Here is a 13750-nt window from a genome sequence, read left to right on the forward strand (position 1 = left end):
AAAAATTACTAAAGATGCAGTTTTAGCCTTTCAATGTGAAGACACGGGGCAGTTTCAAAATATCCTTGCTTGCAGTGTGAAAGCATATGTTGGCTGATAGTAACTAGCAAAAAATCTGCTCCTTTTTGGTACTCAAACTCTGAAGTTGGTCCAATGTAAGGCAGGTTTTATGCCTTTAAATAGTGTTATTTTTGATTCTGCTAGCTCTGTGGGTGCTATATTGGAATCAGTCAAGAAAAGCTGCTCCTTCCTAAGATGATTTCTGCAGCTTCAGGAATTGTGTCCCTTCAGTCCCAAAAGATGCTTTTCCCTGAGAGGAGCTTTCACTGCCACAGAAGTGGGCAGCAAGGATATTTTTCCTCAAAAGTAATCGGGACAATGCCATCTGTGCAAAATGGTCAAGAACTTGTGTGAAAATTTTTATGTAACTTTAAACTTTGCCTTTGGGCTTTGCTCCTTTTCCCTATTATCTTCACAACCACTTGCTTCCAAGACACTTCCTATGTATGTAGGTAGGAAGGTACTGGTGAAATCATCTACAATCTTATTTTCCACTTTGAGGATATTTTATTGCACTTTTTTCCAGTTTCTAGCCATAGCATCTGTAATGGATGCACAGGTTATTGATGCAAAGGCTAAATTTTCCAGGCCAGAGGGTGCACAGCACGTGTGGTTGTGCTGTTCCATGTTTGCCATTACTTTTCCAAGAGGTCCCGCACTAATTCAATATTTGGAATAGCTGGATTCTTCTAACTCTAATCTAGCAGAAGAAATGGGAAAAAAAAATTTCTAACTTGTGTTTTGACAGATGTACAGATAAACATCAAGCGTTGCCTTAGTGATGGATGTGACACCAGGATCCACGGGCTGCGGGCCGTGGGCTACCAGCGAGTGAAGAAGGTGGGAGTGTCCGTGTGCGACGCCTCGGCCATCTGGTACTGGTCCCTGCTGACCTCTCTGGTGACAGCTTCCATGGAAACCAACCCAGCATTTGTTCACACCATTTTACAGAATACTCAGTAAGTACCAAACTTACACAGGGTGTGATTTTATCTACTTCTTATTTAAAAAAAAAAATACTTCTGGCTTTAGGAAGCAATCTGTTGTATGTCACTGGTTTACATTCCCTCTATTAAGGTGTTTAAACATCTTTTTCTGTCTCATTGGTCAGATTTTTCATTTTTTTCTTTTATCCATTTGCACATACTAGAACAAGTGTAATTCTCCTGGCTGCTTCATCTAGTTGTTAAACCGTGACTTAATGGACACTGAAAAAAAGATTTTTCATTGATCCATTTACTTGTAATGACTTTGAGCAGCCTAAAATTAATCATTTTTCTTGTCCAGTATTAATAATCAATAAAATCAACATCTTCCCCTTAGGACTGAAGCCGAATTTAGCTTAATTTTCAGCAGATTTCTACTTAGGTAACGCCTTGTCATGCGTTTTGTGGGGATATAGTTGAGTCTATGCACCATCTCCATACAAATATTTGCTTGTGGTGATTGACCATTTTCTGTGTAACGTTTCCTTGTTAGATTGCCAAACACTTCTTCTGGATGACTAGAAGGATTGGAATCCTAATAAAACCTCTCCACACCCACATGAGCTTTTACAGGGCTCAGTTAGCATGATGTCACCACACTGAAGAGCAGGGCAGTCATTAGGTTAATGAATCCTGTAGGCTAAAGTCCACTAAGCCTATCTTTTAATTTATGTCATCTGTGAAATCTCTTCAAAGTTTAGATAACTCCATACATGCTCACACCTTAGGTCCATAGTTGCAGGCTTTGCTGAAACTGAGGGCCTTCAGTTTTGGTGAAGTTTAGATTTTTTTTTTTTTGAAATATAACATGAACACTGAGTTAATAAAGCATTGAAAAATTATAATGGAGAAATCCTGACTAAAGTCATGCTTTCAGGAATTAGATTAATTGTTTAGAATTATACAGCAAAACCCCCAAACTTTAGAATTGGAAGGAATAACTGTAATACTGAAAACTTTAGTATTGGATAGAATAATGTTGGTGAAACTGCTTGAGAATTCTGATTTCAGGGATTATCACAATATATTTGGGAATTCAGAAAAATCTGATTTGAGTTAACAAGTATCTCTCTTAGTTTCTCTTATTCTTCTGAGGGAATTTCAAATCAATTTCCACTTTATTCACAGGCTGTTGCTCAATTCTAGACCATTTAAATTGGTCTAGAATGAAGCTTGGACACTAAGCTATTTCTAATGCTGTCACAGATTTAATTTAAAACTACTTGATGTGTTTGTCTCATTAAATCTGAGATTGAGACTAGATTCAAGATTACCCAGCAGTCATTGAACTTTCCCTGCCTAGAATGCAATGCTGTTGTTCCATTTTGAAGAGAATCTGTGTAAATAGATTTTGTGCACTCAGAAGCAATTTGTAGAGACCTGCCCACTCAAAGCATGAAGATTCAAGCCTCTAATTCACATTGGGAGGCTCTTTTTTCCAATTCTGCCTGGTTTCCTGACATTATGTTTCACTTTTTCCTAGGAAAGCACTGCAGCATATGCCACCTCTATCCCTAACACCAGGCTCCACAGATTTTTCAAGCTTCTTATCACCAAATGTTTTGGAAGAAGTAGATAGCTTCCTTATCAGAATAACAAGGTGAGCTTGTGTCGTTGATGCAGTGGGAAGTGGTTTGGAAGAGTCTTCAAATTAAATTTTTGCATCTTTACTCACACGCTCTCTTTTAAGTATCTAGAAAATGCAAATACATCAAGAAACAGGCACCTGAGAGATTCTCTGGCAGCTTGTCTTTATTGAAAACCAGAATGTCCCAAATTTTCTTTTCACATTGTTGTTTTCCCTCACAGTTGTTGTACTACTCCAGAGGTGGAGCTGACACTCCTGGCCTTTGCCTTAGCCCGGGGGAGTGTTGCCAAAGTGCTGAGTTCCCTTTGTGCAATCACTGATCATCTGGACACTCCATACAAGGCTTCCTCCCTTATCTCTTCCATGGCAGCAGTCAGACAGAACCTGCTCTATAAATATGGTAATGGAACAATCCTGGATCCTTTACTCTGCAGGCTTAAGAAAATATACAGCTTTGAGTTGTTCCACTTGGTGGGTTTTAAAATTACCCAAATCTTCTTAATTAAAAACTCACTGAAATCACAACCTAGCAGCTGAACTGCCCAAAAAGTTGGTGATTGATCAGCTTTTTGTGATTAAAGAGTTAAACCAAGTAGGATCTTCTCAAGAGAGAAAACATGAACTTCGTAGATCATGGCCCCTGTATCATCATGGGGATAGATGGTGTTTGTGTTGCTTAAAAGGCAGATGGCAGGAAGCATTTTTCTTCTTCCAGTAAGACATTTATTTGAGTGAGTGAGCCTCTGTGAATGCTCTCCTGCAGGCATGTACCAATTCAAGATGCATTTTCAATGTAATGCCATTAGCATCCCTTTATGGTTCTTTTTTTTTTCCCCACTTTTGTAAGATGAGTTAAAATTAAGTTTTTGTAATCTGAGTATGTCATGAGTGTAGAGCTGATTTTGCTGTATTTGCTGTACTTGTTTGATAAATCTGTGTTTTCTCAGGTGTCAGCTTCTGAGATTCTCATTGGTCTCTCATGAAGAATTCTGCCCTTTATTTGCCTTTTAATATGTTTTTTTCAGTACTTGTCTTGTGCCAAAGAGTACATGGATTATTTTATAGTTATCAATGTTTACTTTCAAAAATTTTGAAAATTGGTTCATTTTCCCCAGAGTTGCTAATGCCTTTTGTAAGACAAGTGGTATTTCACGGATTGTGAATTCCAAAGTGTGGCAACAGTTGAAAGAACATTAATTGTCATGAATTTCATTGTCCTTCTGTCTATATCTAAAACTCCAGCTACCTTAGATTAATGTATCTCTCATATTCCAGTTTTCCTCCCCTTTTTGTGTCTGACAGTGGTAAAAATCTCATAGTATTGTATTTTTTTTCCTTTTTTTTTCTGAACGAAGAACTATGGAAAATATATTTTACCATTTAAAATGAATTTGATAAACCTGTTGATTTTTTGACTCAGGAAAGCCTTTACGACTCACTCTGCAAGCGTGTGATGTAAAGGGAAAAGAAGATAAATCAGGGCCTGAAAACCTCCTTGTAGAGCCATGGACTGGGGATGGTAAGAGCCTGAACTTAAAATCCATAACATTAGAATCATAAAATCATTTAATTTAGATGATTCCACCAAACTTAATTGTTAACAATGCTGTGTTGGAGTTCCATATTTACTTATATATATATATATATATATTTATATATACATATATATATATGTCTTTATAGTTTTATGCTATGGAAGTTTTGTAATTTAAAAAAAGGTAAACTAACAAACAAAAACCCAAACAAAAACAATATATAAATTGAATTTTGCAGCACTATGGAATACTCATAAACCAGTTTATTATCAAAACAAGCCAACCCAAACAAAAAGATTGGGTTTTGGAGAGAGTTATTAATATTCTACGTGGAAGTCAGCAGTGAGCTGCCACAGGGAATATTCTCCTTGAGCACACTTTGTGGGTTGAAGTCATGAATCTGTTACTTTCCCAAATATTGATGGGAGAGAGTTTGTAGAAATCATTGAAATTCTCTCTGCATGTACCTATTCATTCTCTCTTAAAGCCTCTATTTGTTAATGCAATGCTTTTATGTATTGAATACAACCTAAACAAAGTGATTTTTGTTTCTTGATCTCCTTTTTAAGTGAAATGCCACCTAATCTTTTTTTAAATCGTTTGTTTTGTGCAGTGCTATGGTAAATGAAAGTCATTGTGACAGAAAATCAGGCACTTTCTAAATGCTTGTTTTACACCTTGTTAGTTCATGTGCATTGTTTGAGTTTATTCTTTAGTTATTTTGTGGCTTGTCTACTGTTGTTTTGTGGGTCACAGTTTGGGGGACTATTCACTGAGCTCAGCCAAAGTAATATTTGGGAATTACTAATAAACTTTAATAGGGAAATATTCTTGAAACTGCTGCAGATATTGCAGTGCCCAGAGAGATACTGCCTGGAGAGTTCTGTGTAAAATACAATCTTTTTAGTCCCTTTTATTTGGAAACATTTGGGCATTTCACTGGAAAAGCTTTGTGGTTTTGTTTCCCCCCTTCAGCCCACAGTCCCAGTATTCTCTTTCAAACACCCTGCACTGGCACTCATTCTGTTCCACTGCTGCTTTAGGTTTTCTTACTGAAACTGGGAAAACCAGAGCAAGTATCATTCTTTCTACTGGAACTGAATCTTCATTTCAAGTGACACAAATTAGATTAAAGGTATGTAATTGCTGTAGCTTTTGAAGTAGAAGACTTACTTTTTTCCCCTAGTGGTGGAATTGAATTTAGATATTTTTTTATATGAACTGAAATTTAAATTCATTATGAAATACTGCTATTTTAGAGTTTTTCTTCAGTGTAAGTGAGGGAACTTCAGGAAAATGAGGTCTTAAATTGTTCCAGGGAACCAAAAACATGTAGTAAAGACATGTATCTTATATTGATTTTTATCTATATCTTGCAATATCTCTTTCAAGCCAGAGACTATTTGGTTTATGGTTTCTCTCTGAAGTGTGTGGATTTATATGCAAGGTCTTTTATGTTTAAAATAACTTTTTGACTCTGTGAATAGCATGTATCAATATACAAAGCATGTGAGTTCAGATTAAATGAAGGTATTTCAAATTCTGGTTAGAGACACCAGTGTAATTTGAATTTGGTGTGACTGTTACCTGGTTTCAAAGGAAGGTCTTGTGATTGAATCTCATGGCCAAGACAAAACTTGAGTGAGGTTTCTGCAGCTGAATTGACTTATTTACTTACAGCAAAGCAGTAGTATTATTTCATTCCCAGAGCAACAATGCATATTTCTATGTCAAAGAGATTTAAACATGGACTTCTGGCGAGTAAATTTTAACTGGAGCTGGAGAGGCAGCTGAGTTGTTTTGCACTGTAGTGATATTAATAGGGAAACATAATTTTACTTTTGTTTATTTTTTTTAATGTAAAAGGAAAACAAAATGGGAATTAATATGTGGAACTATAATAAATCGAATTAATATGTGGAATTCTAGTTAATGTAAGGGTGGTGGCAGGGTGATAAATAGACTAAATAATAACCATGTACATGATCTCAATTCAGTGGGTTACAGAAGTTTTCATAACATTTCTCTAAATGTGTTTCATCTTCCTGTGCAATTCCAGAGACCAGGATTGTCAGGATTTGGTTGCTTTCCATGAGTTCTTTATTTTCCTTACTGCATTGTGTGGCTTTGCCCTTCAGGTGCGGCGAGGTGCCATCGGGGCGCAGTGCGGGCTGGTGTTTGCGTACAATGGTGCCTCAGAAAAGTTCCATGCTGAGGAGCACTTCAAAAGGTTTGAGAGCTACGACAAATGGAAGCTGAGGGAATTCAAACAGTTCTTAAAAACCAGGTATAAATGGGTTTTTGCAATGCATACATGGAAAAAGAACGTTGTATTTGATCGTTTTGCAATGCCGCTCGAACTACTGCGTGTTGTTCCAAGTGACTTAGAAATGGTGCATCATTTAATTGTTTGATTTTAATGAGCCTCAATTTGATGTGTTGAACAAAATATGGATATATTACATATACCCCTTGATTTAAAGGCCTATTATAAAAGAGATACAGCAAAACAAGCCTTCTACTTTGGGTGCAGATCAATGATAACAGAAATTTTTAAATTAAGTGTTATTAAATCAGTTTTCAGAACTGTTGCTTAGGAGTAAGGGGAGGTTAAGGGCTATGACAAAAAGGATTTTCTTGTTTTGTTTTTTTTTTAACCTTGCATGTGATGGAGCTTTGGGTTTGTGAAACTTTCTGCTGTCTTTCTTCATCTTTATAGCCATAACATGCTTTAAGTATTTTGATAGAGTATCAACAGCTTTGCAATGTCTCTAAACTTTTTCTTTACAAAGTGTGTTACATTCTTTTATACACAGGAGCAGTTGCCCATGTGATGATTTGGGAGATGATGATCCTATTGGCTGGTTTGAAGTAGAAGAAGAATGGGATGAAGTTGATGTCAAAATGCAGCAATGCAGAGTTTCCCAAGTAAGAAGCCACAAATCCCTTTGGCCCAGTCACAACAAACAGGGGCTCTTTTCTGTGTCAACTGAAATAAATTCTGTTTTGTGAGGGAGAACTCTACTGAATGGAGAAAAAAATTAATAGGCTTCCAGTTAAATTAATAATTCAACTTTTGTCCTCTGAATTTTATTCTTTTTCTCTGTATGCACTTATATATATATCTGTAGTTAAGTGGTGCTTCATGATCAAATTTAATGCAAAGTTATGTGATAATGTGCAAATTACTGGTTTTAATATGATTGTTGCTTTAGTCTGGTATCTAGACCATTTAACTCCTGTGTAGTCATAGCATTTATTCTTTCAGAGCCAGGTTCTTCAGCCCTTGTTTCAGTGGGCAAACAATTATGAAGGATTTCCATCAGTTAGGCTGCTGTCCCTGGGGAATGGAGACTTTCATTTTGAGAATGGCAGAAGATGGTTTTGATTTTAAGTGCTTGGTGCATTTGGAGGGAATGTTACATTTCAGATCCTGGTTCTGGAATCAGCTGTTGAAGTTCCCCAGTCCATCTGCACTGTGGGGATTAAGAGAATTGGTGGCATTGTTGTGTCAACTGGGATTTTTTCTGTCTCTGTTGCTGCTTGCTAAGTCACTGCTGCTGCAGAGTAACCAGTGCATGTGGATGGCAGGACTTGCTGTTCCTTCAGTTTTGTGCTCTGCACCTCACTGAGAACAGACTGGTCAAAGTATGTTCTAAATATTACATATTGATCTTCTGCTTGCTTTTAAAAGCAGCTAATTATTCTTTAACCTGCAAGAATACTGCAGCTGTGGCAGTGAGGAGCAGTGTGTGCACAATGAATGAGCTGATAAGGAATTAACAAACTTTGCAGGAACTTGTAGAGGTCATAGAACCATCCCTGTGACTTTTTGGAGGCAGGGAGAAATCAAACTTAGCCTTACTCTGAGGCTCAGTATTTTAATCCTGCGGAAGTGATAGACAAAGGGACTAAGGCTTCCCCCCTCAATCCTCACCCACGTGCACTCATACCTTTTAAAAGCCCAATTTGTACCAGCTTTTAAACCCAAATCTTGTGCTGTTTTTATATCCATCTAGTACTTGATGATAAAGTTCTTGTGCACAAGACAAGACTCAGTGGAACGGCTCGGGGTCCAAGGGCTGAGTGTTCTGGGCTACCTGCGGCCCCTGCGGGACGAGCCCTGCAGGACCATGAGCTGCCTGCAGTGCAGGAAGACTGAGGAGGACACAGTTTGTGGCACAACTCTGCTCCTGAAGACACTTCACTTCATCCAGCAGCTGGCACAGGACCTGGTATTTTTATTTCTTAAGGTTTTTTTAAGCTTCTGTTTGCCAGGCTAAAAGGAATAAGGCTGTGCAAACAGCACTTGTGAATGGGCGAAGAAAAGTTGGGGTATTCTTAACGAAGGTTAAAAAAGCATGTTGTGGAAAAATTTATTTATGAAAAATAGAATTCTCTGTATGTTTGCTGAAGGTTTATTACTTCCAATTAAATTGGATGGAGAGGTAGAGGTTATAAAGTGTTCTGGTGGTGGAGAAAAGGGATGGGATCCTAGAAAGAGGGGAGGGTTCTGTGAATAAGAAGGTTTCAGCATGAACTGTCACATTTAGGCACCAGAATGTCTATGAAAAAACTTCAACTGGAATTCATGTTAGCTGCAAATATATAGGAAAGATGGCTGTGCTTTCCTTTAAGCCCAGTGCTCAGAGATTTATGTTTTATAAGTGTGTTCTGTATAGATATAACTTTCCAATCCTGCATTTTCTTTGCCTTTTTAAGGTTCAGCAGAAGGAGAGTGGATTAAAATACAAGTCATTTTTAGATTTCACAGGCCTTGATTTGCAGCTGTTCTGGAATTTTTACAATAAACTGCACCAAAAGTAAGTTTCTTCTTTTAGTGTCTGCTGAAGCAGTAATCAGTTTGTATGTGTATAAATAAAATATGCTTTGTTTAGTTACTGCAGTTTGTTCTTCCTAAACGACATCATTTACATAAATAACATTTCCCTGCTGCTGCCATATGGACTTCTAACCACGAAGTTATGTAGAAGCTTGAGCTGTAGATCAGTTGAGCTGGTAGCTACACTTCCTTTGGCTGTGTCTCTCCACTCAGTGGTTTTTATCTCTCTGAAATGGTGACTTTCATAGCAATAATTATTTGGTGCAAAAGAGCTGCTTTTCTAGTTTTTGCTTTATTTGTTGTGTATCTTCTTACAGCCCAAGGGAAGAATGTATCTTTGCTCAAACACTGCTGTTGCAGCTTCTCCAGAGCTGCTTCTCTGTACTTACTGGAGATAATAAAACTGCTAAACCTCAAGAAACTCCTCAGAGCAAAACAGCTGGTCACACAGAAGCTGCAGAAGAGCTTTATAGACATTTGTGTGAAGGTAATTTTTATTCAATATATATTGACTGTTTTGTCTATTAAATTTTGGGAAAAGATACTCATTCCTAGAGGCCAAGTCACCTCCTGTTCCTTTGTTTCTCTTTCACGTCAGTGTGTGCTAATTAGTCTATCACTAGAAACTTTCCTTGGGCCAGAGAAATGGTTTTGTAGACTTTCTGACAACACGGTCTGGAAACGGCTGCAACAGAAAACTCCTTTTGAATGTGTCACCTGCTTGTACCACCAGGGAATGTGACCCTTTGACTACGACATTACTGGGGTTTATTTATTTCTGATATTGTATATCAGTATAAATGAGCTCATGAGTAGACTGTGAGGTTTACAGGAACATGGGGAAGACTCTAGAGCCAGTGAAGAGAATGGGAATTACACATTAGATTTCACTGGAGTAGGGTGGCACACTCTCTATTCAAATGTCATTTGAAGAGTCTCCTGCAGAAGTGAGCTAGAGGGAAAACACTTTATATAGAATCTGTCACATCTTGAAAATTGTATTAGCTTTGATGAGTGTCAAGTTAAAATCTTCCTAGAATTCATTTACTTGGTGAATAGATACATTCTTTCTTAAAATAAATCCTTCTTGCTGTAAGTTAAAAAGTTTCCCCTCCTTTTCTGTGTGTATAATGGGATTGCAAGGGTTTGAAGTTGTGTAGACTAACCTTTAATTCAGTTATGCCTCTAACATATTAGATGAGGTATTAATTAGAACTTGTAATTTTGTTTCCTTTTTGTACGAGCAGTAGTGGATATGGGGGACAGTAACTTCATGCCAATGAAAATGCTGAAAGAGGAAGTTAAGAACACCTTACTCAGTGGAGCAGCAGTTTTTTTCCCAGATAGACAGACCAGGCGACACCAGCTCTTCACCATGATGGTAAACATTGAATGAGAAATTGTTTGTTTAGTGCCTGCTTTCTTTATGCAGAAAAGAGGTCAAATCTGACTTGTTATTCTCAAATAATACATGCTTTATCCCATTCAAGTAAAAACCTTTTATTTTTGTCTTTGCCTCTTTTTACCCTTCCCCTTTTCTCTCTGCAGCTTATCCAAAGAAAGAGGAGCTAACCCTGCCTTTCTTACAAAAATGAATAATAGAACACAGAAATTAGAATTCTTTGTCACAGAGGAGGAAAACAGAATGTATCATAAATATAAATATTTTTCCTTTTCTAGAAAAACATCACAGAGCAAGAACATAAGCAATCTGTACATCTTGCCTTCAGATCGTTGTGTACCCACTTCAGGTAAGGGGTCCTGAAATTGGAACATATTTGTGTGATACCCCACATTTATTAATTAGTTTGTATTTAATCCTTTTTAGAAACGTTACTCCCCTGAACAATAATTCTCTGAAGTAGTCAACTAATGTTGTTTAGAAAAGACATGCTACTACTCAGTATATTAACTGAATAGCTCTATAAAGCACTGGCCAAGATTGGTGCTGAAATCACAGTATATTGCTCTTAGGCTTCTCCTAGGCTGTCTTCTAGCTTTTTAAGTAATTGTTTGTCAGTGCTGATGGGTGGTATTGATTTAATTAGTCTGGAGTCATCAAAACACAAACTTGATTTTCATTGTAATTACACAATAGGATCTCTACAGATTTGACACAAAAAATACTAAATTTCTGGTTTGGAACTGTTTGGAGCTCCTTGTTGTTGGTTAGTAAGAATATTTTTGTTTTGTAGTGATGAAGATCCAGGTGGACTCTTATTGTTACCAGAGAAAGGAGTTTCTGCAAATTTTGACATAAGTGAAGTATTATCAGTCATGGACACCCTTCTGCTTGTGGCAGCAAGAGAGGTAACTGGATTTGCTCCTGCTTCTTTGTCGTGAGTTTTGTAGGCACTCAAACACAAGCTGCTTCCATGGATACTGAGGAACAGCTTCCCTGTCCTGGATGCCACTGTTCATGGCTGTGCAAGTCAGTAGGATTAGCTTTTCCAGTCAGTTGAGTGTTTTCCTTTAAGCACTGACATTTCATAGTAGTAGAGTAGGAAATGAATAATATTTTTCCAATATGAAATATGTAAGATGTGGTGTTTTTTCCATAGCATTAAAAAGACTCTATGGGGAGACACTGGGGTACTGAAGAAATCATTCCATTTTGAGAGGCTAGGATTGAGCATGTCACTAAGGGAGGTGGAAATGAAGGAGGGTTATTTACATATGCAGAAAAACTGTGCTGAGAACATCAAGTGACTCATATGTAGCTGTTTCTATTTAAAGTTGTGATATATCAAAACAAAGCCCATCACTTGCTACAGGGTGTTACATGCTGCTTGTCATTTGCATTTCATCTTTTTCTGGGGTGAGTGGGATGATTGGTGTCCATCCCAGTTTACTTGGTGCATACTGTGTGTCATGCTGCAGCAGAGGAGGCTCCATTACATTCATGAATGTTCTTTATTTTCCAGTGTGAAATGATGATGCTGGATGTTGCACAGCAAGAGAGTGGCACAGTCTTGTCTTCCTTATTTTGGTCTGTCCAGGGCAGCCTCCTTTCCTGGTGCTATCTGCAGCTTAAAGGCACTGATAATTCAGCCAAGGATCTTGCAGTAGAAATACTTAAAAATTGTAAGTGCTGGGACTGAATACAGAATTAAATATGGGGCAATACAGGACTTTAAAATGTGATTTTTGCAAATTGCAGTATAATTAGGGATCACCAAAGGTTGCCTGAGGCATACTCAGAACTGTCATAGCATTTTTAATCTCTCTAGGAAATAATTAGTGGGCATATTTAGCAACTTGGAGTTTTAGCTGTACAGATAATCTTACGTTGGGAGAATCTTCAGAAAGCATTTCAGTAAGTTTTGGGGCCCAAATACTGAAAAAAACCCCAAACAACAAATAATTGCAGGCTTTCATTTGAACATTGTAATTTCATAGCATCCCATATTTTGGTAAACTCCTGTGGGGTGATATGTGCATTCTTGGATGTTTGTAGTAGCAAGAAGTTGGTTAAGAAGCTGGGTAACTGTAAGAGGTTTTGTTGGTTTTTTTTTTTTGTGGGGGGGATTGTTAGATTTTTATAATGCAGCAGCTCAGTGTTGAGTTAATTGGGCCAAATACTTAACAAAGGTGTAATTTAATGTAAAATTACACAATACTTATGCTACTTGTATATAAATATATTTGCTGTGTTTCTGTATTACATTTAAAAATGGAGTAAGGATGTAGTTAAAAATCCCTACTCTCACTTTTTACTTCAGCTGCATTTCTTAGCAGTGTATGTGGAGACTACTGGATGCATGGAGCTTGTTGAAACAGTCTTAGAGAATTACTCATCCCTTATTTTTTCAGTGATATTGTTGATAAGCATGACTTGTTTCCACAATAGAAATATCACAGAAAACTTCTCTGAAGTGTTGGGTGTTGCAGCCTTGGGGCAGCAGATCCTTTCCTGCTGTATTTGTCCTTGTGCACATCACCATGCACCTAATATTTGATAAAGTGAATTGTGGGAACAAATCCTTAAGGTAGCTATAAAAGATTTTTTTTTTCTCTTTAGATGTGGGCCAATTCCTGTCAAATATCAGAACAATCTTGCAGTCACTCTTATCTCAATATAGTGGCAAAACAATAGTTGAAAAAATAAGTAGCTCTGTCTTTGCTATGGCAACTCGTCAGCTGGTAAGTGACCTGTGGGATTTTATCCTGTTCCTGGGAGGCATGGCTGTGGGTCTGGCATTTTCCTGACACCTATGTTTGCTCCTAGGTCATCTTCTTGTTGGATTTTTGCACTTTAGACATTCCGTACTGTACTCTGCTACAGGGATTCAGCACTTTGATAGAACCACTGAAAAGCCTTTGTAGTGAACCTCATAAGGTAACTAAGGACACAGGCACTATTAAACATTCTGAAACAAAAGCAAAATTGCAAGAAAGAAAACTGAGGTGATTCTATTGGTGAGCATTGGAAAAGAGCTAGAAAGCTTCTAAAAGTGTAGGATGTGTAATGAAATGTTGAGTGAAGAATGACAATCATATCTACTGATAAGGCAAAGTGGTCAGAAAGTGCAACTGGAATGAGCAGCCCGGAAGGTAGATAGGAAAGAGGGGATTCTGTGGGTGAAGGGGAAAACAAATTAAAAATAGTGTATGCTTAACATGTTTAGCTTCACTGCTTGTCATGATGCAGGTAAAATCTGTATGTCTGTAGCACAGATGTTGAAATCTGCATTAGTCAGCCAGTGTCTCTCTGTCATGACTGGAGACTCGTAGTCAC

General features: G+C 37.6%; 1 protein-coding gene across 3 annotated transcripts in view; it reads left to right on the plus strand.

The window, feature by feature from the left end:
• ZZEF1 (zinc finger ZZ-type and EF-hand domain containing 1) overlaps positions 1-13750 on the plus strand; it is a 56869-nt gene that overhangs the window by 8800 nt on the left and 34319 nt on the right. For all 3 annotated transcript variants that reach the window (XM_068210211.1, XM_068210212.1, XM_068210210.1), the window contains exons 6-21: positions 809-1019; positions 2530-2646; positions 2856-3034; positions 4055-4153; positions 5213-5304; positions 6308-6456; positions 6986-7097; positions 8189-8404; positions 8892-8992; positions 9330-9499; positions 10260-10393; positions 10693-10763; positions 11208-11322; positions 11937-12096; positions 13034-13155; positions 13241-13351. In XM_068210211.1, coding sequence (XP_068066312.1) covers positions 809-1019; positions 2530-2646; positions 2856-3034; positions 4055-4153; positions 5213-5304; positions 6308-6456; positions 6986-7097; positions 8189-8404; positions 8892-8992; positions 9330-9499; positions 10260-10393; positions 10693-10763; positions 11208-11322; positions 11937-12096; positions 13034-13155; positions 13241-13351 — 2159 coding nt within the window. The remainder of the gene's footprint in view (positions 1-808; positions 1020-2529; positions 2647-2855; positions 3035-4054; positions 4154-5212; positions 5305-6307; positions 6457-6985; positions 7098-8188; positions 8405-8891; positions 8993-9329; positions 9500-10259; positions 10394-10692; positions 10764-11207; positions 11323-11936; positions 12097-13033; positions 13156-13240; positions 13352-13750) is intronic.

The sequence above is a fragment of the Anomalospiza imberbis genome, chromosome 20, assembly GCF_031753505.1.
Source record: "Anomalospiza imberbis isolate Cuckoo-Finch-1a 21T00152 chromosome 20, ASM3175350v1, whole genome shotgun sequence".
NCBI lineage: Eukaryota > Metazoa > Chordata > Aves > Passeriformes > Viduidae > Anomalospiza > Anomalospiza imberbis.